The 24849-nt window shown below is 43.9% G+C and overlaps 2 protein-coding genes across 6 annotated transcripts in view; one reads left to right on the forward strand and one right to left on the reverse strand.

Annotated features, from left to right (window-relative positions):
- Positions 1 to 6040, forward strand: part of Dmac2l (distal membrane arm assembly component 2 like) — a 30138-nt gene extending 24098 nt beyond the window's left edge. For 2 of the 3 annotated variants that reach the window (XM_021179455.2, XM_029484932.2), the window contains exons 3-5: positions 1026 to 1234; positions 1777 to 1948; positions 3860 to 6040. In XM_021179455.2, the coding sequence (XP_021035114.1) occupies positions 1026 to 1234; positions 1777 to 1948; positions 3860 to 3974 (496 nt within the window). In that variant the 3' untranslated portion in view covers positions 3975 to 6040. The remainder of the gene's footprint in view (positions 1 to 1025; positions 1235 to 1776; positions 1949 to 3859) is intronic. The other variant, XM_021179454.3, reaches the window with a different exon arrangement.
- Positions 6041 to 6060: 20 nt separating this feature from the next.
- Positions 6061 to 24849, reverse strand: part of Cdkl1 (cyclin dependent kinase like 1) — a 48126-nt gene continuing 29337 nt past the window's right edge. For all 3 annotated transcript variants that reach the window (XM_085830400.1, XM_085830399.1, XM_085830401.1), the window contains 7 exons: positions 19891 to 19963; positions 17060 to 17150; positions 16305 to 16505; positions 14250 to 14332; positions 10848 to 10904; positions 8739 to 8894; positions 6061 to 7296 (listed from right to left, as the gene is read on the reverse strand). In XM_085830400.1, coding sequence (XP_085686526.1) covers positions 7189 to 7296; positions 8739 to 8894; positions 10848 to 10904; positions 14250 to 14332; positions 16305 to 16505; positions 17060 to 17150; positions 19891 to 19963 — 769 coding nt within the window. In that variant the 3' untranslated portion in view covers positions 6061 to 7188. The remainder of the gene's footprint in view (positions 7297 to 8738; positions 8895 to 10847; positions 10905 to 14249; positions 14333 to 16304; positions 16506 to 17059; positions 17151 to 19890; positions 19964 to 24849) is intronic.

Raw genomic sequence — 24849 nt, forward strand, 5'->3', positions numbered from 1 at the left:
TCCCTCTTTAATTGTTTGTTTGTTTGAGACAGTCCCCTCTATGTAGCTCTAGCTGTCCTGGAACTCACTCTGTAGACCAGGCTGGCCTCGAACTCATAGAGATCCAGCTGCCTCTGCCTCCCAAGTGCTGGGATTAAAGTGTGAGCCACCACACCTGGCTTCTCTTTAATAATTTTTTATCAGTAATGAAAATGGTTACCAGATAGTTACTGTATTGTGATAGGGGTCTCTGCTGTCAAGCTCTGTGACACATATGAGTGCTTGCCTCACAGGGAGGATCTGGGTTCAAGCCCCAGAACAGAGCCAATAAATACAATAAACTCCTGTCATGGCAGGTGTGAGAGCTTGAGTCTGCAATCTCACCACTGCAGAGGCAGGGGGAAAACATTAAGGCTAGCCCAGCTGGTACAGTAAGACCCTGCCTCCAAAACCTTAGTAATTATGGTTTTTTTTTTTTTTTTTGGTTTTTCGAGGCAGGGTTTCTCTGGTAGCCTCGGCTGTCCTGGAACTCACTTTGTAGACCAGGCTGGTCTCGAACTCAGAAATCCGCCTGCCTCTGCCTCCCGAGTGCTGGGATTAAAGGCGTGCACCACCACACCCGGCTATAATTATGTTTTTATTGATCTATCCTGTAAACTAAGGAAAAGAAAAAAATAGAAGAAAGAAAAAAGTGAACAGAAAGAGCTACAGTTCTTATTTTCATGGATACCATTGTTCAGTCATTTGAAATAAAAGATATTTCTGATCCTTATTTGTTTACCTACTGGTTTTGTTTGTGTTTCCCCCACACTTCCCCTACCCTGGATAGGTTTTCTCTGTGTAGCCCTGGGTGTCCTGGAACTCACTCTGTAGACCAGGCTGGCCTCGAACTCAGAGATCTACTACCCCCTGCTCCCTGCCCCCGAGTGCTAGGATCAAGGGCCTGCAGCACCACCACCCAGCACTGGTCTGTATTTAATGTTGGTGAACACAGCTAAGAAGCTGGTGACAATGGAAATGACCTGCTTCTTTTTTCTTGTCAACAGAGTAGATTATGAACGCCTCAGGGATGTTGGCCCTGACAGGGCAGCATCTGAGTGGCTACTTCGGTGTGGAGCCAAAGTACGCTACTGTGGCCACCAGAAGTGGCTACACGACTATAACACACTCCCAGGAAGCTCTATAGACAGATATAAGATTCAAGCAATTGATGCCACCGATTCTTGTATCATGGACATTGGCTTGGATCACATGGGTAAGTCCCTGTCATTTGTTTTTAGGGCATGTAGGTGGTTTGCGGTGCATGTTCCTTACAGTTGACTCACTGTGATGGCCAGGGCGTGTTTTTGTATTTTGCCCGTTTTAGGAAAATTAAGTTTGTTTATTCCTGGGTTTGATGTCTATCTTCAGAGTAAATAGAGATCACATACACCTTTTCCCCTCTCCCTCATGAGCTGCTTTCTGTGTTTTTTTTTTTTTTTTTACTTTAAATCCAAAGCCTGTTTGATTTTTGTCAGACTATCTTTGTCAAATGTGTGCCTTTGTGAACCCCTCAGTGACATAAAACTAATTCTATCCAGATGGCTTCTGCTTGGTTCTTCCATGCATGGGCATGTGACTTCAGTGGCCCCTCCATCAGCACAACCTGCGTAATGAATATGCTATGTGGTTAACAGGGTGAGCAGTCACTCCAGTTTTCATAGGACAGTCAAAGGCAGGATAGTCCTGTCCTAAGTGAACTGAGAACTGTTAGTCATGGGACAGTAGAAAGGACTCTTAACTATACTTTCTCCCCAGTGGGCCTAGAGCATGTTGAAAAAATAACACTATGCAAGTGTCATTATATTGAAGATAACTGTTTGCAGAGGCTTAGTCAACTTGAAAATTTACAAAAAAGCCTATTGGAACTGGAAATAATTGCCTGTGGGAATGTCACAGACAACGGCATCATTGCTCTGCGACATTTCAGGTAAGTGGTCCAAACCAACCCAAAAACTTGGTAAGATGAATATTCAGAATATATAACAGTTTAGAGATGATGACTACAGTTCTAAAAGTACACTTTAAAAATGATAACTTTACATTTTGTTATTATTTTATGTATATGAATGTCTTGCCTGCACGTATGGTGAGGTACCACGTGCATGCAGTGCCCTCAGAGGCCAAAAGAGACCATTGCATCCCCTAGAATTTGAGTTGGAGATGGCTGTGAACCACCATGTGGCTAGTCCTCCGGAAGGACAGGCTGAGCCCGGAGCCACTGAGCCATCTCCCAACTCAGCAGTTAGGAATGCTCACTATGCAGACGTGAGGAACGGAGTTTGTATCCCAGCACCCAAATAAAAGCCAGGCGTGGCCCCACTCAGTCTTGCAACTCCAGCACTGATGAGGGCAGGGACAGGAAGATTGCTGGGCTTCCTGGATACCAGTCTAGCTGAGAAACTTGAGTTCCAGGTCCAGCAGGGGACTTCTTCCCTCAGAACTAGGGGAAGACTGATAGCAGATGATAACCCGAACCTTCTCCAAGCCTCTGTGTGTACACATCTGTACACACACACACACACACACACACACCACATCTTACATATATACACACACAGTCCCCACAAAAGACCACATTTTTTCCTCTTTTCTTTTTTTGTAGCCTTGGCTGGCCTGGAACTTGCTATATAGACCAGGCTGGCTTAGAGTTCATAGAGATCTGCCTGCCTCTACCTCCGGAAATCTTGGGAGTGAAAGAGTGTACCATCATACCTGGCCTCATTTTCATCTGTAACACTTGACAATTGATTACCAGCCTAAGTATGATAATGGCTTTATTATATTAAAAGAGTAGTTTTTAAAAAATAACGCAACATATAGCACTTGGCACACTGCCTACTATAGTAAGCCCCCATAAAAGAAAGCTGTCATGTTTTCTCAGCTTTTAAAGCCTTGTGGTTTTGGCATCCGAGTGGCATTTGGTATATAGCAATTAGCATTTAATTATATAACTAGGTTGTCTTAAGGGGGAAAAAACACTTGAAAGCGTCACTTTTCTGTCTCTGGTGCCTAGAACACTGTTCAGTAATAATGCATTTCAAAAGTTCCATGGCTGTTTTGAGAAAGCTGATCTGTATCCCTTTTCACCACTAACCGCCCATGCCATGGCCTGGACTGAGCTGTCCTATGTAAAAGCAGAAGCAAACTCCTAGCACGATTGTTTCACTGTAAAGGTTCCATGGGCCAGGAGTGTAGGTCAGCGTACGATGCCTGCCTGGTGTGCAGCGCTCTGGCACAGTCGACAGCAGGGGAGGGGACATTACAGGGTTCTCAGTCCTACCGGATAATGACAAAAGCATAGAGGCAGTTTAGTTGAATCTTGTTTTCTTCATCCTAGCGTTCAGACTCTGGGACCGCTTGTGTATTTGATTTAATAGCAGTGGATCCATCGGAATCTCAGTACCACAGGGAGCTTGAGATGCTCAGAACACAGAAGCAAGAGTACTGACTCATCCTTCTCTTTACCCTAGCTGAGGCTTCAGGACTTCCTCTAACAGAAACCAGAATACCTTTAAGAACTCACCCTCGCCCTGGGGGTGCTGTTTGTTTGTTTGTTCTTTGTTTGTTTGCATTATTTCTAGTATTTTACATATAAAGAGATCTGTTTTGTATCTGTATGGAAATAAAACAAAACTAAAAAAAAATCAATGAAATAAGGAAAAATTATAATATTAAAGTCTCACATGAGTTTCATTTAATATGACCCTCAAGACTGTTGCTCTGAGAAGCCATTGTAAATATCTTCTGCATATTATTTTTTCTAAAATCATGTAAATTGAATTCATGTTTAAAGCCATAAGAGGGCACAGTGAAGTGACTGTTTCTTCTCTACTTGCAGGAACCTCAAGTATTTGTTCTTATGTGATCTTCCTGGAGTAAAAGATAAAGAATACCTTGCCCAAGTCTTAAAGACAGCACTGCCTTCTCTGGATCTAAAATTAAACCTGAAGTAAAATAAGTGTCTGGTTTCACTAGTAAGGATCATTTGAAATTGCTGATACTAGATAGCTACAAATATTACATAGTCACCAATAGAACTGTGAAAATGATTCAGAAATGGAGAATGGATGTCAGGAAGAGAATAACTCATCAAAAGTGACTCACTAAAGTTACTTAGTTAAAAGTGAGAAATTATGTACATTGAATCATTTTTTAAAAATACAACATAGCATTTTAATTCTAATGTATTTCTCATTGATATATATATATATGTTGGTGTAGTGTTCTTTAAACTGCAATGCAAATATTCTTCCTTACAATAATTTACACCATGTTGAAGCATGTTACTGTAAACCTACAGTTATGAAACTTGAAAGCTCAGGTGCTGATTCACTGCTGGAGTCCACTGTACAGAGCTGTCGTGGCGTTGAGAGCAGCGAGCTGGATGGCTTCCCAGGATTTGCATGCTTGCCCAAGCTCCTGCATTGCTGCATTCCTAGTCATACATACTTTTAAAAATACCTTTTCTCAGAAACAGGGTTGCTGGCTACTCTGTCCTACTTTAAAGCCGGGTCTGCTTCCTGCTGGTTAAAACAGAATGCAATACTTACCTACACCCAACTAGTTTTGCTGGTAAAACAAACAGAGGAAACAGGCTACCCTACTCCCCATCTGCTTCAAACAAGAATGTGTGTTTGTTAGATGCTAATTTTGCTATCTCTCAAATACCTTTGAATTCTACCTTCTATGAACTCAAGGCATATAAAAATATAAATACAAAATGAATTTTATATCTAGAAAACACTAATAAAGAATGCCATAAGTAAGTGAAGGCTAGTCTTTAATTTCTTGAAATAGCTGCAATCCCATCATTGTTAGTTGTGTGCTGTTTGGTGTGTAGGTTTCTGGATGTATATGTGGATGCCAGGTTGCTGAATCTAAATCTAACCAGGGATGGCCTCGGACAGTGCGGCATTCAGGCAGAAAAATGAATGTTAACTGTATTTAGAACTATGCTTAAAGAAAATCACTCTAATTCATGGGAAGTGCAAGTTACATCCAGCACAAATTAGAAAACAGTAATAAAAACAAAGACAAGGTAAAACATGGTAGACTGTCGTGTGTGATGTGTGGTGACTCCATGAGGCGGGGCAAGGTTTGTGGTTCCACTGAGGCTAAGCATATGTGTAAAAGAAAAGCCCTCCCATCTCGGGTTTGTCTCAGTACTGTGTGGCCCAACAGCAAACTCGTCAGGGTTCATCTGGACTGACTTTGCTAGTCTAATATAATATGTTCTGTGAACCTGCTGGATGAAACAGGCACTTACAGACATCCACTTCCATCAAATATATTTTTATTGATTTAAGGGGGAAGTGCAATTTTAATGATTCTCAGAAGTTAATATCCTTCCTTGTCATTTAAATCATGGCTATTTAAGAAGAATTGAATAATCCTGGAGCTGTTTGTTATTTAACCCACTGTCAGGTCTATGGTAGAAACTATATGAATTTAGGAAGAATTAATTTACCTTAGAGTAGCCAAGAATATTGAACAGATGATAGGATTTAGTAAACTACATAGCAGTAAGTGATGGCATGAAGTTAACACAGGAAGGAAACAAGAGTGCAGAGGAATCCATCTGAAGGTGCAGTAAAACGGAGCTTTGAAATCCATGCCTGAGAGAGAACTCCTGCGAGCCAGTAGCACATTGGCCAGAAGTGTTAGTGAGAAACTGACATGGGCTAACATTGCTCGTGTCCAGAGACAGGGGAGAAAAACTTCTATTAGGAGTAATCATCCAAAGCAAAGGAAATTTTAATTTTAAGTCTCACTGTTTAAAACTAAGACTGTGGGGCTGGAGAGATGGCTCAGCGGTTGAGAGCACTGTCTGCTCTTCTAGAGATCCTGAGTTCAATTCCCAGCAACCACATGATGGCTCACAACCATCTGAAATGGGATCTGATGCCCTCTTCTGGTGTGTCTGAAGACAGAAACAATGTGCTCACATATATAAAATAAATAAATCTTTTTAAAAAAAACTAAGAATGCTCAGTAATATTTCTTTAACCACTTTCTTATTGGTTGTTCTGTATTTGTTAGCATGTATATATATGTAGATACACACATATATATATATATATATATACATACGTATATACATACATACCTATATATGTACAAGGGTATAAATGTGTGCTCACAGACATATACACATGTAATAAGATACTTCAAGGAGAGAATGTCAATTAACTTATATGTTTCTTGATTGAACTTAATGTTCACAAGCAACCATGTCTATACCCAGATCATTGCATGAGTTTTGCTTAAACAGTCTTCAGTCTGAGCTGAAGACAGAAGGGATAATTACTTTCAGGCTGACAGGTCCACTCAGTCCATTCTGTGAGGCCTGTGGGTCTTGTTCTCTCCTGTCCTGATTTTATAGATAAAAGTGTATGTAAGACATATAAGTATCTCACTGGCTATAAAAGCATAAAAACTACTAAGTTTTAAGATAACCTAGATATCAATTTTGATATTTGGATCAACAGATAATTCTAAAAAATTCTCTTTTTTTTTTTTTTTTTTTTGAGACAGGGTTTCTCTGTATAGTCCTGGCTGTCCTGGAACTCACTTTGTAGACCAGGCTGGCCTCGAACTCAGAAATCTGCCTGCCTCTGCCTCCCGAGTGCTGGGATCAAAGGTGTGCGCCACCACGCCCGGCTCTAAAAAAATCCTTAAACTATAAAAATCAAGAAAGAGCAAACAAGAAATAGAATCACAAACATTTTGATTTCAGGGCCTAAAATCATACTTAAATATGATTTGCAAACAACCTAGGAGATAGGACTCAAGGCAAAACATCTAAGTAAATGTATATGGACATTTCTTGATCCACTTTCTGCATGTGGCGGAGAGCAACCTGAAGCGTAGGTCTTTTGACGTTATCTAATGTTGTAGCTGTGGGCAGGAGATAAAGTCTGTATTCTGTCCATAAGCTCTGCTGCTTAGAGAAACAAAAACTCAGTGAAACCCCAGGCTTTTGCTTTCTTCTCCCGACACCCCCACCAAGCATGGAGCGTGGAATCTGGAATTTCCCCTCGTGTCCTGGCAAATGACCCCAGCTTCCTGTTTGTGTTGTCTCCTGATGTGGGTTCAAGACAGGAATCAAATGTGTACATTTTTTTTTCTTCAAATTATTGATCAACTCTTCATCACTCTGCCAGCTCCTTAAATATTTGGAAAATGGTAGTTAAATTTCTTGGTATTACAGTGGTACTTCTTATTGTCCAAAGCTGGAAGGATGCGGCTGCTGGTTAGCTGAGGTAGGTACTGCAGCTGAAAACACAAAACACAGTCAGGTTCAAACCTCCGCCATGTGGAATGCATCACAAAACAAAACATAGCGTTGGAGAGAGAGGAGTAAACCTCCCCCTCTAAATCCAGAGCACGAGAGAGGGGGAAACGTTTCAAGTTGGTTTCTTCCTTTTAAAGGTACGTTTTAGTTTTAGGGTTTTTATATTTATCTATCTATTTATTATTTATTTTCGAGACAGGGTTTCTCTGTATAGCCTTGGCTGTCCTGGAACTCACTCTGTAGACCAGGCTGGCCTCGAACTCAGAAATCCACCTGCCTCTGCCTCCCAAGTGCTGGGATTAAAGGCGTGCGCCACCACCACCACCCAGCGGGGGTGGGCTTTAAGGTTTCAAAAGCATATGCCACTCTCTCTTTCAGTCTGCTTCCTGTGAATAAGATGTAACTTCTCAGCTGTTGCTCCAGCATCCTGCCTGTCCGGCCGCCTGCCTGCCTGCCTGCTGCTGCTACTGTACTCCCAACCATGATAGTTCTGCACTCACCTCTAAAACTGTAAACAAGCCCCAGATTAAATTCTTTCTTTCATAAATTGTCTTGGTCATTGCATCTCTTTAAAGCAACAGAGGAGTCACTAAGACACTAAGGCAAGATAATTTGAAGCTTAAGTTTCTGCATGGATCCAAAAGTGATCAAGAACAGCCAACCCATCTTAGCTATGGTTCAACTAGAGTCTAGATTATAACAGATTTCTGCCATCTAAGGCTGTGTAACCCACTTTAGACCAGTCAGGATTCTTCACTGATCTGGGTATGCAGCTGGGTACTGTTCTGTGGTTAAAGGTATCTTCAGGTATCCTGCAGGCCCTTGTTATTGTGTTTATCTTTACCAGCCGAGACAAAGCAGAATGGAAACAATTCCATTTGGGGAGAAACCTGCAACACTGTTAACACTGGAGGTAACACGAAAAAGGTCTACTTTGGATGAACAGCTCATGTGCTAGCCTGTATGTAACCCGAGTTCAGATACAGCAGACAGCTTGGCCCCTGGGTAGCATCCAGCAGCATAGCAAGGACAACTTTAGGAGTCAGGAAAGAGTCTTAAGAAGCAAATGTCTCGCCGGGCAGTGGTGGCGCACGCCTTTGATCCCAGCACTCGGGAGGCAGAGGCAGGCGGATTTCTGAGTTCGAGGCCAGCCTGGTCTACAGAGTGAGTTCCAGGACAGCCAGGGCTATACAGAGAAACCCTGTCTACAACCCCACTCCACCCCCCTACCCCCCCTCCAAAGAAGCAAATGTCTCTGAGGCCCTGGTTGATAATTCAGACGACCTGCTCCTATTTCTGGACTGAGTATGCTGGGGCTGCAAGCCACAGTTGTCACTCAACCTAGCTCCCAATTCAGTACCAGGTAACAGGTATGAGATCATTAGAAACTGTAAGCTTGGATGTTTCTGTAAGGCAGTTTTACCCCCGTCAAGTGCTTTCTACTCTGCCTCAGAGTCTTCCTCGCTGGCTTGTCATGTTGTCTCCTCAACTCCCCAACTTCTCGAATGCTGTCAAAATATGGATGCTGCAACAGCTGTTCGCATGTCAGCCTCTCAGCAGGATCCATGTGGAGGCAGCCCTGAAAGCACAGAGAACCCCTTTACACTTTTGAAAATGCAGTAGCTTACATTCGACTTCTTTGAAAGACTGAACACTTTTTTTTTTTTAAGATTTATTTATTATATGTAAGTACACTGTAGCTGTCCTCAGACACTCCAGAAGAGGGCGCCAGATCTCATTACGGATGGTTGTGAGCCACCATGTGGTTGCTGGAATTTGAACTCAGGTCCTCCAGAACAGCAGTCAGTGCTCTTAACCACTGAGCCATCTCTCCAGCCCCTGAACACTTAATTTTAACCTTTTTTTTTTCTGAAATGTTTAAAGTTTACGCGCATGAGTATTTTGCCTCCTGTATGGAAGCACACCACATGCATGCCTGTTGCTCTCATAGGTCAGAAGGCATGATCCCTTGGAACTGGAGTCAGACATGGTTGTGAGTCACATGGGTGCTGGGAACCAAACCCCAGTCCTCTACAAGAACAAGTGCTTCTAGCTGCTGAGCTCTCCACCACTGATTTTCACCACATTTAATTGACATAAAAAATTATACAAGTTTATGGGGTGCGGTGTGATAAACAGATACATGCATTACAAATGTGTAACGGCCAAGATAATTAACATTTTCATTTCCTTAAGCATTTACTGTCTCTCTGTTACGAGTCTTAACTCTTCTCTGGTTCATAAAATATACAATAAATTATTGTAAGTCGTATCCCCTCTGCTGTGCTGCTGCATGTGAGAACATGTCCCTGTCTGTGCATTAGCATCCTTTGTGCAGCATCTGCATCCTCTGTCTCCCTACCCTTCGGTGGCCTGCCATGGGTGAGGATATGATTCTGGAGTTCAGCTCAGTGGCCAGTGGGGATAAATAATTCACTTAGCAATTTTTGTACTTTTACTCTGAACTCAGACTCATACCGGGTAGAAATAATACAGGGGTTCATGGTGTCACCGTCTGTACCAGTCTGGTTCTTCCCTTGCCTTTCTAGGGTCTGCCAGACTTTTTGAAAGCTAGCTCTAGAAACAGTCCATGCATTACAAGCATGCACGTACACAAGGAAAGATGAAGAACTGTCTCAACTTTCTATTTTTTCTTTAATAATCCCATGCACTTATATAGCATCAGCCTACTTTCTGAAATACTGGGAAGCTGCGCATTGCACATTGGTGCTTTACCACATTTTACGTGACCTGGGTTTCTAGAAATATATATGTAACCACCTTTAAAAATGAACACAGTAGTTGATTATTTAGAATCTTTATCTATTTGCATTTTATATGTATGATGCCTGTATGCAGGCATATTTGTGCACCATATGTGTGCAGTGCTCACGGAAGCCAGTAAAGGACACCAGAACCTCTGGAACTACAGTTACAGACAGTTGTGAGCTACCGTGTGCGTGCTAGGAGTTGAACCCCAGTCTTCTGGAATAGCTGTCAGAGCTCTTAACCCCTGAGCCATCATCTCTCAATACTGGGAGTTGATTATTTAAAGCATCCTATAGCTATGAATGTTTTTTTGAAGGAAAGGATTGTTTTGTAAAATACTCCCCCCCCCTTAAAATTTCCATTGTATAACTTAGAATTCCAACAGAATGTTAATTTTTTTAAAAAGAATTATTTATTTATTTTATGTATATGAGTTCACTGTAGCTGTCTTCAGACACACCATTAGAGGGCATCAGATTCCTTTACAGATGGTTGTGAGCCACCATGTGGTTGCTGGGAATTGAATTCAGGACCTCTGGAAGAGCAGTCATTTCTCTTAACCACTGAGCCATATCTCCAATGGAATGTTACTTTTTATTTAAAGTGAAAAGCATATATTTTTACTATAATAGAGTGAGACCCATTTTTAAATTAAAGGTATATATATAACTTCTCAAAAGAAGGATTTTAAAGAAACATTTCATCAGTTGACAATTCTGACAACTGTGTGCTTCTTGGTCCTCTGAAAGCCCCAGGATTTTACCTTTAAGAAGCCCAGTGCAGAGTAGGAGATGTTTGGAAACTTCAACTCAAGTGCTTCCTGTCAAAACAAAAAGGGACTTTTAGTTGACAGCACTCATTCTAATTAAGTTTCCTCACACTACATTTCTTTGAGTAGACATCCTTCCTGGCATCTCCTTGCCTTCTCTGCCCTTTTCCACCATGCCCCCCCACCAGCAATAACCCCCTTGTGACTGTTATAAACGTCTCCCTTCACCTCCAAAATGCCTTTCCAATTTGATTTCCTGGTCACTCACTTCCCTTCCTGAGGAAGACAGCATTATAAATACATAAGCAAACACTGATGGAGACGAACAAAACAAAAGCAGCATTATTAATAGACACGTGCTGGGGGGGGGGGGGTAGGGGTGTGTGTGTGTGTGTGTGTTTATGCCCACCCTCGAGTGCACGGACGTGCATGAGATTGTGGTTTTGTTGTGCTGTTTTTTTTCCCTTAGTTTGTATAAAATGCCTTTCCCGACAATAACTTTTGACACTTACCAGTATTATCAAAGTAGGCACTAATTATTGCACCTATTGACATTTGCATAAAGGGAGTGTCAAAATACATTTTATCCCTATCCAGATAAACACGCTCTTGTTGGATTTCTGAAAGAAACACTGTTGTCGCCTCCCACACGTGCCTGCTGTTTTTCTGATCAGCCCACGGTTTAAAGAGCCTTCCCAGACGGCTCTTATCAATCTGCCTAGGAGGAAGTAAGGCTGGCGTGCTCCCATCACTTGGTTGGGAGTGATCCTGGAAATGGGGGCAAAGCTGCGATTGGCCAAGGTAAGGAGCCATCACATTGAGAAAGCTGACTGAAGGCGAATGCTGATCAGAGGCAATGACCACAGTGCATTGTGAGTGCACTGGGAATATGCAAGGTGTGAGCTGAGGGCCAGAGGAGCAATTGACCAGGCTCATCTAAGGGCAGGGTCTGGGGTTGTACTCCGGGCAGTGTTCTTTTGGACAGGGAACCAACCTCAACGTAAATTCCCAATTGCACGCATGCTAATGAACAAGAATCCTAATGTACCTTGGCATTAGCTTTTGCCCCCCCCCCCCCCCCCCGAGACTTAAAAAGCTCCTCCTATTTATTTAATGCAAGTACTGCATGGCTCTCAGGAACAATGCCTGCTGCTTGGCTGTAAGACACCGGAGCCCTCCTGCCTGCTGAACCAGTTCCCCAGCCCCAGCAGCCAGCAGGCCTTGCTAGGTGGGAGAGGGCACAGATCACAGCCATGTGCGGCTGCTTCCTGTGTTTCTGTCCACAGGAAATTCCTTGTAGGACAACTTCTGGGAGACAGGAGATGCTCTTCACGTTTACAGAGTTTACAGAGCCGAGGCTGCTGCTTAGGCCTCGGCCAGGAAATTGCTAAGGGATATTTGGTGCACAGCTGGGGATGTCCAGGTCACCAGAGAGCAGTGGTTCACTTCCCATAAGCCAGGTGCAGTTCTTGCCTCTCCATCCCAGCATGACCCACTTTCCCTGAAGCTGGTAGTGCTGTTGGGAAATGGGAGCTTTGTTGGTGGGACAAAGGCAGAAATGCAACCCAGAGGCCAGAGGAACTTCATTCCATCTGGAAACTGCTGCGCTAGTTCCCATCTGAAAGCACTTTCTCAGACAGTAGCAACTTGACCTCACCGACCTTAATTATGCCTTGAAATTCTATTATTACTCTATTCTTTGCAGTGTTAGAAACCCACCAGGGCCTGCTGGGTAAGGACTCTACCACTGAGCTACACTACCTCTCTGCTAAGTTATGAAATACTTTTTTTATTGCATTCTAGACCCATTAGAAGATATTTCAAAAATGTAAGAGAAAAATAAGAAATGAAAGTAGAATCTCCAAACCTCACTACAAAGAGATAACCACTGTACACTGGACAGAGCAATGCACACCCGTGACCCCAGTACTTGAGAGGCAAACGAATCAGTCTAGATTACCTCAAAAAATAAACAGAAAACAAAAAGAGAAAGATAGCCGGGTGTGGTGGCACACGCCTTTAATCCCAGCACTTGGGAGGCAGAGGCAGGAAGATCTCTAAATTCGAGGCCAGCCTGGTCTACAGAGTGAGTTCCAGGACAGCCAGGGTTACACAGAGAAACCTTGTCTCGAAAAACCAAAAAAAAAAAAAAAAAAAAAAAAGAAAAAGAAGAAAGAAAGAAAGATAATCTCTATTTATTTAACAAATGTAAAAAGGTTTGCATAAGATGTGGCATATGCCTGTAATCTCAGCCCTCAGGATCATGAGGTTGGAGAATCGAAAGTTCAAAGACAGGGCTGGAGAGGTGGCTGAGCCAGTAAGTTCCCGCTGCTTTTCCAGAGGAACAGCGCATAATTCTCAGCTCCTGCATGCTGGCTTAAGACTAGATGTAACTCCAGGGGATCCAGCTACCTCTTCTGCCCTCCACAGATACCCGGCATACAAGTGGGGCACAGACATATATGCAGACAAAACCACTTATATTCATACTCGAATAAAATATTTAAAAGCTCAAAGCCAGCCTGGGCTATAAGCTGAGACCTCAGCTCAAGGAAAAGAGAAAGTAAAATTTTGCTTGATTTCCCAGAGGTTCCTGTCTTTTTTATGTTTATATGTGCATATGTATTTTATTGCTTATTTGAATTATATTAAATTATGCTGTTTACTACTATTAAACAGTATAGTTACAGTATAAATAGTATAAAATATTAAAATTATACTTTTTCATTCAACAACCTGTTGTAGACTTTTCCAGATAGATGAATACAGATCTAATTACATTTATTAGCCCCAGGAGAGCTACTGCACAGATATACTTCAGCTTAACCTCTTCCTGAATACTAAAGGCAAAGATCTAAACACTATACCTCTATACCCTTGTCTAATGGTTTCATTGGGATACATTGTTCAAAGTGGGTTGGGGAGATGAGCGTTTAGATTCTCTCAGTCCTTCATAAAGGAGTGTCTCCCCCACATTAACCATACAGGAGGAGAGGCAGCAGAATGGGGCCGTGGTGGTGTTGTTCCATATTCTTGAAAACGAGTTAACAGGAGAAGAGAAAATTTGGCCACTGCTGGGGGATGGGAGATGCTTGCACAGGTGAACCAATGTTTAGGCTTGCTTGAAAGTTGATTGGCTCTGAGCTATCTATGTTCAGTTGACAACGATTAAGGACTGGTGTGACCAGGGCAGTCCTGCTTTCCTGTCCCACAGGCTGGCTAACCTCTGTTCCCAGGGACTCCTAAGTTTGAACTGAGGCCAGGAAGGATCTCGTTCACCAGCTTGATCCAATTTTCTTCATCACGATTAGACTGAGCCATGGGCCTCATATGTGAGTAACTACCAAAACCCAACTAGCCTGATCTAATGAGCCACCTCCAAAATGAGTCACTCACCATGTCTTCAGGGTCTGGAATTTTCACCCCACTGAAGTATTGATTCATGCTAAATACTTGCTGGTGCCTGGGAATGAGATCCCCTTTGGACAAGAAGAGACAGAAGTGAGTGGGGTAGCGTAAGAAACACGGGGCTGTGCTTTCCCTCCACAGCCTCGTGGACCTGTGCCTATAGGGAAAGCATCTACACAGCACAGCCTACACTGAGTTCTTCAGGGACAGTGCCCCGTGTCAGGTACAGAAACTGAGAGCGTCAAGGTATTTGATGACTCCAAACCAAAGGAGCTAACAGGAAGGTCCTCTGTCTCCGAGGAGTCCATTTCCAAATTGGAATCGTCTTTTCCCGTTTTGCCAGTTGCTGATCTCAGAAACGTTGTCGTCTAAGGTTTAGGAGCACTTACAGTGTGAACCTGCAGCTCATTCGGAAGCAATGGCAGCCAAATGAGCTGACGGTGGCTTCATGTAAAGTCCTAGAGATATTACTATGAAAGACTGGTTCAGAAAACTGCTTCTCTGGGGCACAAATGGCCACTTTCTAGAGCAGAGAAGCAGAGGCCTGCAGCCAGGGGCCTGTGGTACTGAGGCTCTAGCCCCTGACTAGGTCATCTTGAGTGGCCAGTGCTACTCGGTTCAGAACTTTACCTCTCACTCAAATCCAGAACCTTGCTCTAGTTTGGATAAGCAAGCAAAAACACAGCCTCTAGGGTGTTGATTCCTATGTCTGAAAACACTGTAATGAAGCCCCTTAGCCCCTAGCTTTAAAAATGAATTACAGATACACGCACAGTAGAGACATATGTCCCTGTGCCATCAAAGCCTCCCCACTAGGACTGGAGAGGCAGGAGAGTGCCCTAAAGCCACTGGACAGAAGAGCCAAGGAAGGCTGAGTGGCCCTGCGTGAGCTCCAAGGAGGCTCCAATGTACAAGACATTGGTGGAGACGATAAAAACAGGAAACACCACCGGGCCCTGGTGACGCACACCTTTAATTCCAGCACTCAGGAGGCAGAGGCAGGTGGAATTTGAGTTCAAGACCAGCCTGGTCTACAGAAGGAGTTCCAGGACAGCCAGGGCTTCACAGAGAAAACCTGTCTCAACAAACAAACAAATGGAAATACAGTCTCACCCTCAGGTGGCCTTCAGTACTTTGGGAAGACAAAGCTCTACTGTCTTTGCTGGTAATACAGGAGTTATGGAGCAGAGAAAGTCTGGTTTAAATGGGGTTCCTTAGCAGAGTAGAATCTAACTCCTGGATTCTGAAAACAGCAACCACTAGTTATGGATTTCTTTTACTTTACCCTCCTCCCTTTTCTCTTCTGTCCTTCCCATTTCCTTTAATTGTAGAGAAAGGGGGGAGGCATGGTGAACAAGACTTTCTTCTCGACACTTAGAAGGCTGAGGTTCTTCCTCTACGGTAATCTGAATAATCCAAAACTTGTCAGGCAGGCTGCAGTAAGGACATCTGGATGAATCACCTCATCCTAATGCAGGCTTGACATCCCTCATTAAAAATTCTGAGACTGAGTGCCAAAATGACCCTACAAGTCGGAGATGCTACACTCGACTCCAAGTGTCATGGTCAAACGCAGGCACGCTAGAACGATCATATAAACGGCCTTTAGGATATGGGAAGAAATGAAATGAAACATAAATGAATTTTTCTGTTTAGACTCGGGTCCCTTCCCTTACATACCACATTGAAACCTCTAATGTCACAAACACTGGAGTCCCAAGCTGTCTGGATGAGGGATGTTCATCTTGTAACATGAAAGCCGCCTGTGACCAGCTAAGTCCTTGCAGTAGTTCTGTTGCCAGGATTAACACATTTAGATGTTAAGAGGATCTGACCTTAGCTTAAGAGATTAGTCTATAGATCCTGGACAATTAGTAGATTCCTGGTAATCATTCATTTTTGTCATTTAAACAAACCATAGACACTTTTAATGGAGCCATTTCAGCGAGGCTAAGAAATGTCTGTTTCCTAAAGGTGTCAGATAAGCAGGGAGTATTGGAGAAACGAGCAGGTTCTCTCAAAGTCAGAGCAGAAACCACTTACCCAGGGTTTTCCGTATCAGATAGAGCTGATCCACGTCAGATTTTCCTGGCCATAGAGGCACTCCAGACAGCAACTCAGCAAACACACAGCCAATTGCCCAGACATCTACCGGGGGACCATACTGTGTGTCTCCCACTAGCAGCTCGGGTGAGCGGTACCACCGGGTGGCCACGTAGTCTGTGTAGTAGTCACCTGGTCCAGCTGGCCGGTGCAGAAATGTGGAAAACAGAACAGTGGAAGCCCGGAATCAAAACTGAGCAGGGAAAACCTAAGAATTGAAGCTTTTCCGAATCACTGTTCTCAGTGCTAGCTGCTAGTTGTCATCACTTGGCTGTAGGATGTTTTAAATCACTGATACTTGGGCTTCCTTCCAGCCCAATTAATCCGAACACTTGGAGAGGGCCCAAGGCTACCTGCATACTTTTTAAAAGTTCCTTGGGTGTTAATCTATAGCCAAGATTAAAAGACATTCATCTGAAGTATTACTTCTGGTAAGTATTGTTTGGGGGGTTGGAGAAGGCAGGAGATTAGCAGGCTTTATAATAACTTCTGTGCTACAAGTTACATAAAGCAGACATATCTAAATTGTTGTGTATTTATACATTTTTCAAGTTATATTTCATTACAAAAATTTGCAGGAATTTATTGCAAGGTTATTTCTGGGGCAGAATACAAGAGCCAGTTTTCTGTAGTATGGAGACCAGCTATCGCAGCAAGAATGGTTCTTTTATATTGAAGAAGCTGTAGGTACTCACTGAGAAGCCGTGCGAACCCAAAGTCACAGAGCTTAATGACTGACTGTTTGGTGATGAGAATATTTTCCGGCTTCACGTCTCTGTGTATGCACTGGTTAGAAACAAACAAACAAAACAAACAAAACAAAATGTCATGAAGGAGCAACCCTAATATCTGCCACGAGTAAAGGGCTGGAATATTTAGCAGATAATGGATACATCAATTTAATCTGCCATTGACCTGTTGGATAATAAACAGACTAAAATAAACCTAGTTCCATACCAACAAGAGAGAATCATTTCAAATTCTTGAGTGGCCACAAAGACCAAGAAGTGTGATAGGAAAAAATGACTGTCAAGAGCTAGACTCAGCAAATAAAAACTTGTGAGATACCTAGTTACGTTTGAATTTCAGATAAACGACATTTTTTTTTCAGTGCTGGGTATCAATCCAGACAGAACCTTAGCCGTGCACTCCACCTCTGACCTACACCTCCAACCCAACTAAAATGTAAGTATATCTCAAACAGTCTGCATTAGAAAAAGGAACTTTATATTTAACTAGGCATCACCCCTAACCTGCCTGCTGCCTCTGAAGGGGGAAAGGACCGAAAGGCTTTGAGGCTTCAGCCTGTGCAAGAAGACAGACAGATTGGAGCAGAAGCCGGGTTCACTGGAAGGCGGCCGCTCGCTCAATAAACAAGACAAGCCCTGGGCCTGCTGAGATAAGCTGGGAAAGAGAGGGCTGGAAGTTCGCGTGCCTGCCAAAAGATCTCCCTTCCAGCTCTGACAATTGTCCTGACAAGATAAACAAGAGCTGGCTGCGGCCTGACCGTCCGGGGTACGTCGTGGTCGCTAGGTGTCAGCTCTGTCCCACAGCACAGCGGAGCCCAGCGGGAGGCTCTTGCATCCTGCCTCACCCGCTGGTATCAAGCTACAGTCTTTAAGAGGGTGAAGCCACTACCAAGAGGAACGCTTGAGGACTCCCACGGGACTTGCCTATTAAATGACCATGTCTTTTCTTTGATAAATAAATAAATAAATAAATCTCTTAAGTCAACAACTTTTAATCAACAGTTAACATTAAAATTGAGTTGGGACAAAATATTACTCCGGGTTCTTTGTGATCCCTCCCTTTTCCCAAGGGTTTTCCTCTCTGCTGGGAAACGCTGGGTCTTTCTGCCGCCCCAGTGACTGTTGGCCTGAAGCCTGCAACTCTTAAGGGTTCCTTGACCCCAGAATCCGGAAAGAGGACAGAGGCTCTTCGTGGGCGCAGCAATTCCCATTCCAAGGGACTTTTAGGGCGAGAGAGCAACGTTAGTGTTTCCCATTAGCATTATTATTATTCTGGAAAAAAATGGAGGCGGGGTGGGGTGGATAAATTACCTTATAACCTACCTATCTGGTTCTCAGTAATCGATGGCCCTGGGCTCTGAAGTCTTTCACCAGCCATTTTACTATAAATAGGTCCTTCCATGAATGTCGTGATGACATATGGGCAGACGGACTCAGAAACAAGAATGTGCCCCCCCCCCCCTTTGTTTGGGAATTCTTTCCAAGCTCAGCGCCCTCCCCCCACCAGCGCCCTTCCTCCCCTCCCCCCTCCCCCAAGCACGTGGAGTCCAGCAGCGTCTGCGGCTCTCCAGAGAGCTGTGGTATGCACTGTATTTATCTTCACTTTCCTCAAATCTCCCCAACCAGGGCTGGCTGGCGAGCTTTCTCATTCTTTCTGCTCCCTCCTCTCCCCTTCCCTCTGTATCCTCCAGCCCCACTATGTCCTGCCATCCTTATGCTGAAACTTGTTTGTTGGGGAAAGTGCTAATCACCGATCAAAGCGTCTAGCATCCACTGTCCTGCCTTAAAATGACTCTGTTTTCACTGTGAGGAGTCAAACCCAAGGCTTCCATGCAGGCAAGGCAAGAGGTCTAACCATGGAGCAACACTCCAGCTCTGACAAGGATTCTAGGCTTCCACTAATGAAAGCCAAAATAATGACTGTTCTCGTGTTTTCTCCTTGTAAGCAGCTTCAGAAAAACTTACTTGGGGCAAGCTCAGAGGGGATTTAACCCCTCGGGCCTGGGTGACCAATAACTGGAGTCCAATGAAACTCTAAAATTCCCGTCTGGGATTCTGAGTGTTTTTAGTGGTTGAAATCTGATTCCCCACCACCACCACCTTTTTCTTTTCTGCTATATTGATTAATTGGTTGGTTGATTGATCGCAGTACTGGGAATCGAACTCAAGGCCTCATTCATTCTGGGCACTTGACCACACAACTGGGCGCCAGCCCAGGAAGCTGGCTTCCATGTGTAGAAAGGGGGCAGCTCTGTGTGGGTTGAGAGGGGAGAGCAGATTTTTCAGCATCTATGAAGCCATGTCACATGGGCAGTCTCCTACTGTGGCTCCCCCCCACCCACAGTCCAGCTGTGGCAAAAAGGGCCAGCCGCCCATTTAACACTCTTATCTCACCAGAGCAGACACTAGGACTTGGAGCCTAGGACTCCACCCATTGTAACTGCAGCAGGCATCTGGGGTTACCTCTCCCAGTTCAAAGTCTTTTGGGGAAACCAATCCAATACAGACTCTCTAAGTAAATAGGGTTTTCTTTCTACAAATTAAAAACAAAAAACAAAAACAAAAAAGGCTAGTTTTTAAAAATGATTTTTATAATGTATGTTTCCATAAGATCTGCCATCTGTAAGTCCCTTACTCCCCTCCGCCCCCCAGGCTTAGGAAGATTTTCATGGAAAAAAACTTATACCCACAAAGGTGGGATATGAACTTTGAAAAAGGCTCAGTTTGGCTCAAGAGAAGAAGCCACCTGGGTGTTCAAAGGGGGTCGGGACACTTACGTTATGTTTATGGCAGAAATTTACAGCCTGCAGTGTCTGCCAAGTTATGTTCTTCACGAGAGGCTCTGGTACCCTAATAAAAACAAAAGAAACAGCACAAACACATTCTTCACTCTAGCCATGGAGCTCAGCTCAAGAAACCCAATCCAGACCCGGGCAGGCTTCGGGACTGAAAAATCCCGGGAGACACAGCCTCCTCTGGATCCACAGGCCATCAGCCCACAAATCCAGTGTTGAGAATGTGTGACCAGCACGCTGCTGAGTTGTGGAGAAAGCAGGTTAACAAAAATACAAACTTGGATTTTAAAAACAAAACAAAACAAAACAAAGCAAAAAACAGGGAGGAACGGTGAAATATTTATGACCGGGGACTGCCTGAAATTTGAACTCCTCAGTTTTTTTCTTTGTCTTGTTTTTTGTTTGTTTGTTTTGTGTTTTGTTTTTTGGTTTTTTTCAAGACAGGGTTTCTCTGTGTAGCCCTGGCTGTCCTGGAACTCACTCTGTAGACCAGGCTGGCCTTGAACTCAGAAATCCACCTGCCTCTGCCTCCCAAGTGCTGGGATTAAAGGAGTGTGCCATCACTGCCCGGCTTGTTTTGGTTTTATGGGGGTTTTTGTGTGTGTGTGTGTGTGTTTTGTTGTTGTTGTTTTTGTTTTTGTTTTTGTTTTTTGTTTGTTTTTTTTTTTTTTTTTTGGTTTGTTCTGTGCTCTGGTTGCTCCAAACCGTGGTCCTGAAGCAAGGCTTCTGTCTGTGTGCGCAGCATCTCCAGATGCCTGAGTCACATGCTTTGTTTGTTTTCTTGGAAGTGAGAGAAAGGAGATTTTACTGAGACAAGGAGGAGGTTTATATTGCATACCATGTAACTAAAGTTCAAAATAACTGAAGACACAGAAAAGCATCGTGTTCTTTTCCCACACTGCACCTCTCTTCTTGTCACCCTCACTCCGCGCTTCTCTTTCCTCTGTCACAACATCTAACCCTACCAATTCCCCAACTCTTCCGCACAGATTCACTGCCGATTTAACCAGGACAGCCGAGTCCTGCCAGATGCCATGATGCCACGCGCATGCGCGTACGTACGTACGTACGTGTGTGTGTGTGTGTGTGTGTGTGTGTGTCTGTGTGTGTGTGTGTGTGTGTGTGTGAATTGGGAAAGGGCATCTCATGGAAAAGCAGGTTACTGTACAAGACAAGGGATGATTAGAAAGAAAGTTGTTCTGGAGCCGAGGCTCACCCTAAAGCTGTAGCCTGTCTGTGGTACCCAGTCCCAAACAGGGCTGCCTCGTCTGGCCTCAGTGGGAGATGATGCATCTAATCTGGTAGAGATTTGATGCACCAGGGTGAGGGGATACTCAGGGGTGACCCCATCTTCTCAGAGGAGAAGGGGAGGATGGATGGAGGAGAAGTTTCACTGAAGGGGGAATCGTGAGGTAGGGCAGCGCTTTGGATGTTAATTAATTAATTAATTAATTAATTAAAAGAGAGTTGTTTGTTTTTGGAGACAACCCCTGGACACACACATGCTAGACTTATTATTTTGATGAATCAAAAATTAAATGGTGTTGTGGCCCTCAGCCAAAATGTATGTAGTGGACCAGGGAGGAAACTGTGTAGATGTGTTAAAGGTGATCACACAAAGTCACTTCTGGCCCTTGGTAGAGGCCATAAGGCCACTATAGTCACAGACCAGATGTGCAGGAAATCCCTTTCAGGCAAATCAAAGGATGCTTGGACAGACCCAGGGACAACTTGCCGGAAATGGAGAGGCCACCTCCAGGAAGAATGGCCAGGACATTTTTGGATTGGGATTGTTTTCAGGCTTGAGATAGCTTCTCACCAAATCCTCATCCTTGTTCTAGTGACACGTAGGCACAAACACCAGGAAAACTCACCTGTCAGGAACAATGACCTAGAAAAATACAAATAAGAAGTCGGCTTCAAAGGTTCCTAGCACCCATCTTTTGTTCAGAAAAATGAACCGTGCTTACTTAATGACTTTTGAAGATAAAGCTAAAAGTGCCAGGAAACTTCAGTCTCTAAAGATATGTCCCAAAATAAATAACACAAAGGGAGTATTTACAAATGAATTCTGATTCTGTATCCTTAGTGTTCCCCTAATGCTGAGCACAGTATCACACCATCACATTTCTCAACGTAGAAACTGTTCAAACCACACAGTGTCACCTGGTAGCTCCCTATTTCCTGCCTTTATTGCTTCATTTCTCTGTAACATGGAGCCTCAGATTCTAAGAATCTTCATAGCTAAAGCACACTGAGATGATATCAGGACACCAGTTTTCACTACTGGGGAAAGGAAGAAAAACAGTATACTCTGCAACATCAGGAGAAAACTGGAAGAGAGAGAGAGAGAGAGAGAGTACACATATGTGTGAGTACCTATAGAAGCCAGAAGAGGGCACGGAATCTCCCAGAGATCTAATTACAGGTGGTTGTGAACTTCCCAACGTGGGTCCTGTGAACAAAACACTAGTCCTCCAAAAGAACAGCAATTGTTCTTAACTACTGCGCCATTTCTCCAAATTCACAAGTAAACTCTTGAGTGCTGAGACTCTGATCTTGCTGTCCTCGCAGGTTGGGAGACAGCTGGCAGTCAGTCACAGTTGGAAGGCTGAGGCCAAGCTCAGGGGCACAGATCGGAAGGTTCTGATTTGGTGTCCCAGTAAGTGGCTCAGCCCGATAACTAAGTGCACAGTGAAGCTTGGGGCTTCCCATAGTTCCCGGATCTTCCCTATAAACAAAACCAGAGGCTATATGATGCCAAAGAGTTTCTAAAACAAATAGAAAACACACACACACACACATAAATGAAACATCCTATAGAGTGTAAAGAGAATATTTTAAATATATTAAATATATATGTGATATAGTATTATATGACACATGTGATATATATTATAAATGTATATATGAACAATATATGGATATATCTTCTGTAAAGCAATTGCCTAGTATGTGCAAGGCCCTGGGCTCTCTCCTCAGGCCCCGCCTCCCTGAGACTATAGTAAGTAAGAGAAATCATAGGGAAGCAGTGAAAGATTCCTACACCCAAGTAATAAAAGGTCCAGGAAACTTAAAAAATTAATAAAGAAGTAGGAAATAATAATAAAATACATAAAATGCATTTTATCCATAGAAAAGCTCATCAAAGTCCAAATTTTTCAGGAACTATGAAGAAGAGAAGATTCTCCAGGCTTCTGGAAAGAAAAACGAAACAAAACAACCCCAAGACTTTACAAGAAACAAAATACAGAATGACATCATTTTTCCCTTTTTCTTGTTCTTTCTTTCTTTTTTTTTCTTTTTTTTTTTTTTAATGTTTTATTTTTCCCCGAGACAAGGTCTTACTGTGGAGCCCCGGCTGTCTTGGAACTCACTCTGTAGACTGGGCTGGGCTTAGAACACAGAGGCTAGCTGAGTGCTGGAACTAAAGGCATGCTCCACCATGACTGGAGGTGTCAAACTCTTCAATGTCCCAGAGGACAGAAGGCACAAAAACAATATCATCAAAAATTTTCAGGAAAAATTCCAACCAAGCAGACGACAACCTTCATGCAAAGTGTATACGAGTCAACATGAGAATGAAGACATGGCCAGGCAGTGGTGGCGCACGCCTTTAATCCCAGCACTCAGGAGGCAGAGGCACGTGGATTTCTGAGTTCAAGGTCAGCCTGGTCTATAGAGTGAGTTCCAGGCAGGGCTACACAGAGAAACCCTGTCTTGGAAAACGAGAGAGAGAGAGAGAGAGAGAGAGAGACAGAGAGAGAGAGAGAGAGAGAGGAGAGAGAGAGAGAGAGAGAGCGCTGCTTCATCAGGTAGGCCTTCTGTAGACATCACGTAGGCCTCACGGAAGCATCATGTAATGCCTTGTCAGGAAGGCTCTCCTTTAAAAATGGAGAGTGGACCGAAGGAAAGCTGAATACCATGGAGAAAGGTGGAGACTGACTCAGTACAGCAGGCAAGCAGGGGATAGCCAGGCGGGTGGTAAGGGGAGACGGTGACTAACCGCCTTCCAGGCGAGCAAGGCAACCCATCCAGATTGTATTAATATGATGTACAAGTTAGGAAGGCTGGAGGTTGTCATCATCATACCCTCCGCCTTCTGCCATCCTAGGTAAATTATGAAAATCTGTAATAAACTTAGATGTTTTGGGAAACTTGGGGTGACTGGGAAGAGCCCCCAGACTGAGACAGATCTTCCTCAGCTGTAGTCTGTGGTGACAAGGCTAAGAAGTTTGGTTGGCTCCATAGTGTGTGTTTCTGTGTTGACAGCAAAATGTGGTCTTGCTCTGGGGCAGAAGGTAGAGGGACTGGGGCAGTGGTAATGGGAAGAAGCCAGCTCCTCCCATTCTTTCCTACCCCAGATATCTCCCACTGGAGTCCTGCTCAAACATATGCTCTTCCCTCAAAGGAATCACCAATGCACCAGAGCATGACTTCTGAAAGAAGTTGGTGTCTGGGTCTCTTCCACCAGGCGATTAGGTGACTGAACTCTAGACAAGCCATATATCCATTTCTTCTAGGTAAGGAGTGCTCAGAATTTCACAGTCAGGCCTGAGGCCCCTGGAACTAGACTCCTGAAGAGTACGAATCCCCAGACCTACACATGAGGCCCTCAAGAGCCAGGTAATGCATTTGAGAAAAGTCAGGCATGGGTGTTTGTTCCCTTTATCCTCCAACTCAAACCAAGATGGAGGGAACTTGGAAAGGCACACCCTTCCACCGGTAGTCATGTGGCCCTGTTTGGGTAAGGGAGTTGTCTTACTGAAAGCTACAACTGTCCCGCTGGAGGCCCCTGGACTGCTCCAGCTCCAGGACTTCTTCCAGGGAGAGTGAACTGAAACCCACCTGCTTAGGGAGAGCCACACTCTGGAGCTGCCTGCCAGCGAGGCTGCACTATGCTCTGAGGTTGTTGCTGTTGTTTGGAGACAGGGTTTTTCT

This window comes from Mus caroli, unplaced genomic scaffold (genome assembly GCF_978045245.1).
Source record: "Mus caroli unplaced genomic scaffold, Mus_caroli_1 scaffold_14, whole genome shotgun sequence".
Lineage (NCBI taxonomy): Eukaryota > Metazoa > Chordata > Mammalia > Rodentia > Muridae > Mus > Mus caroli.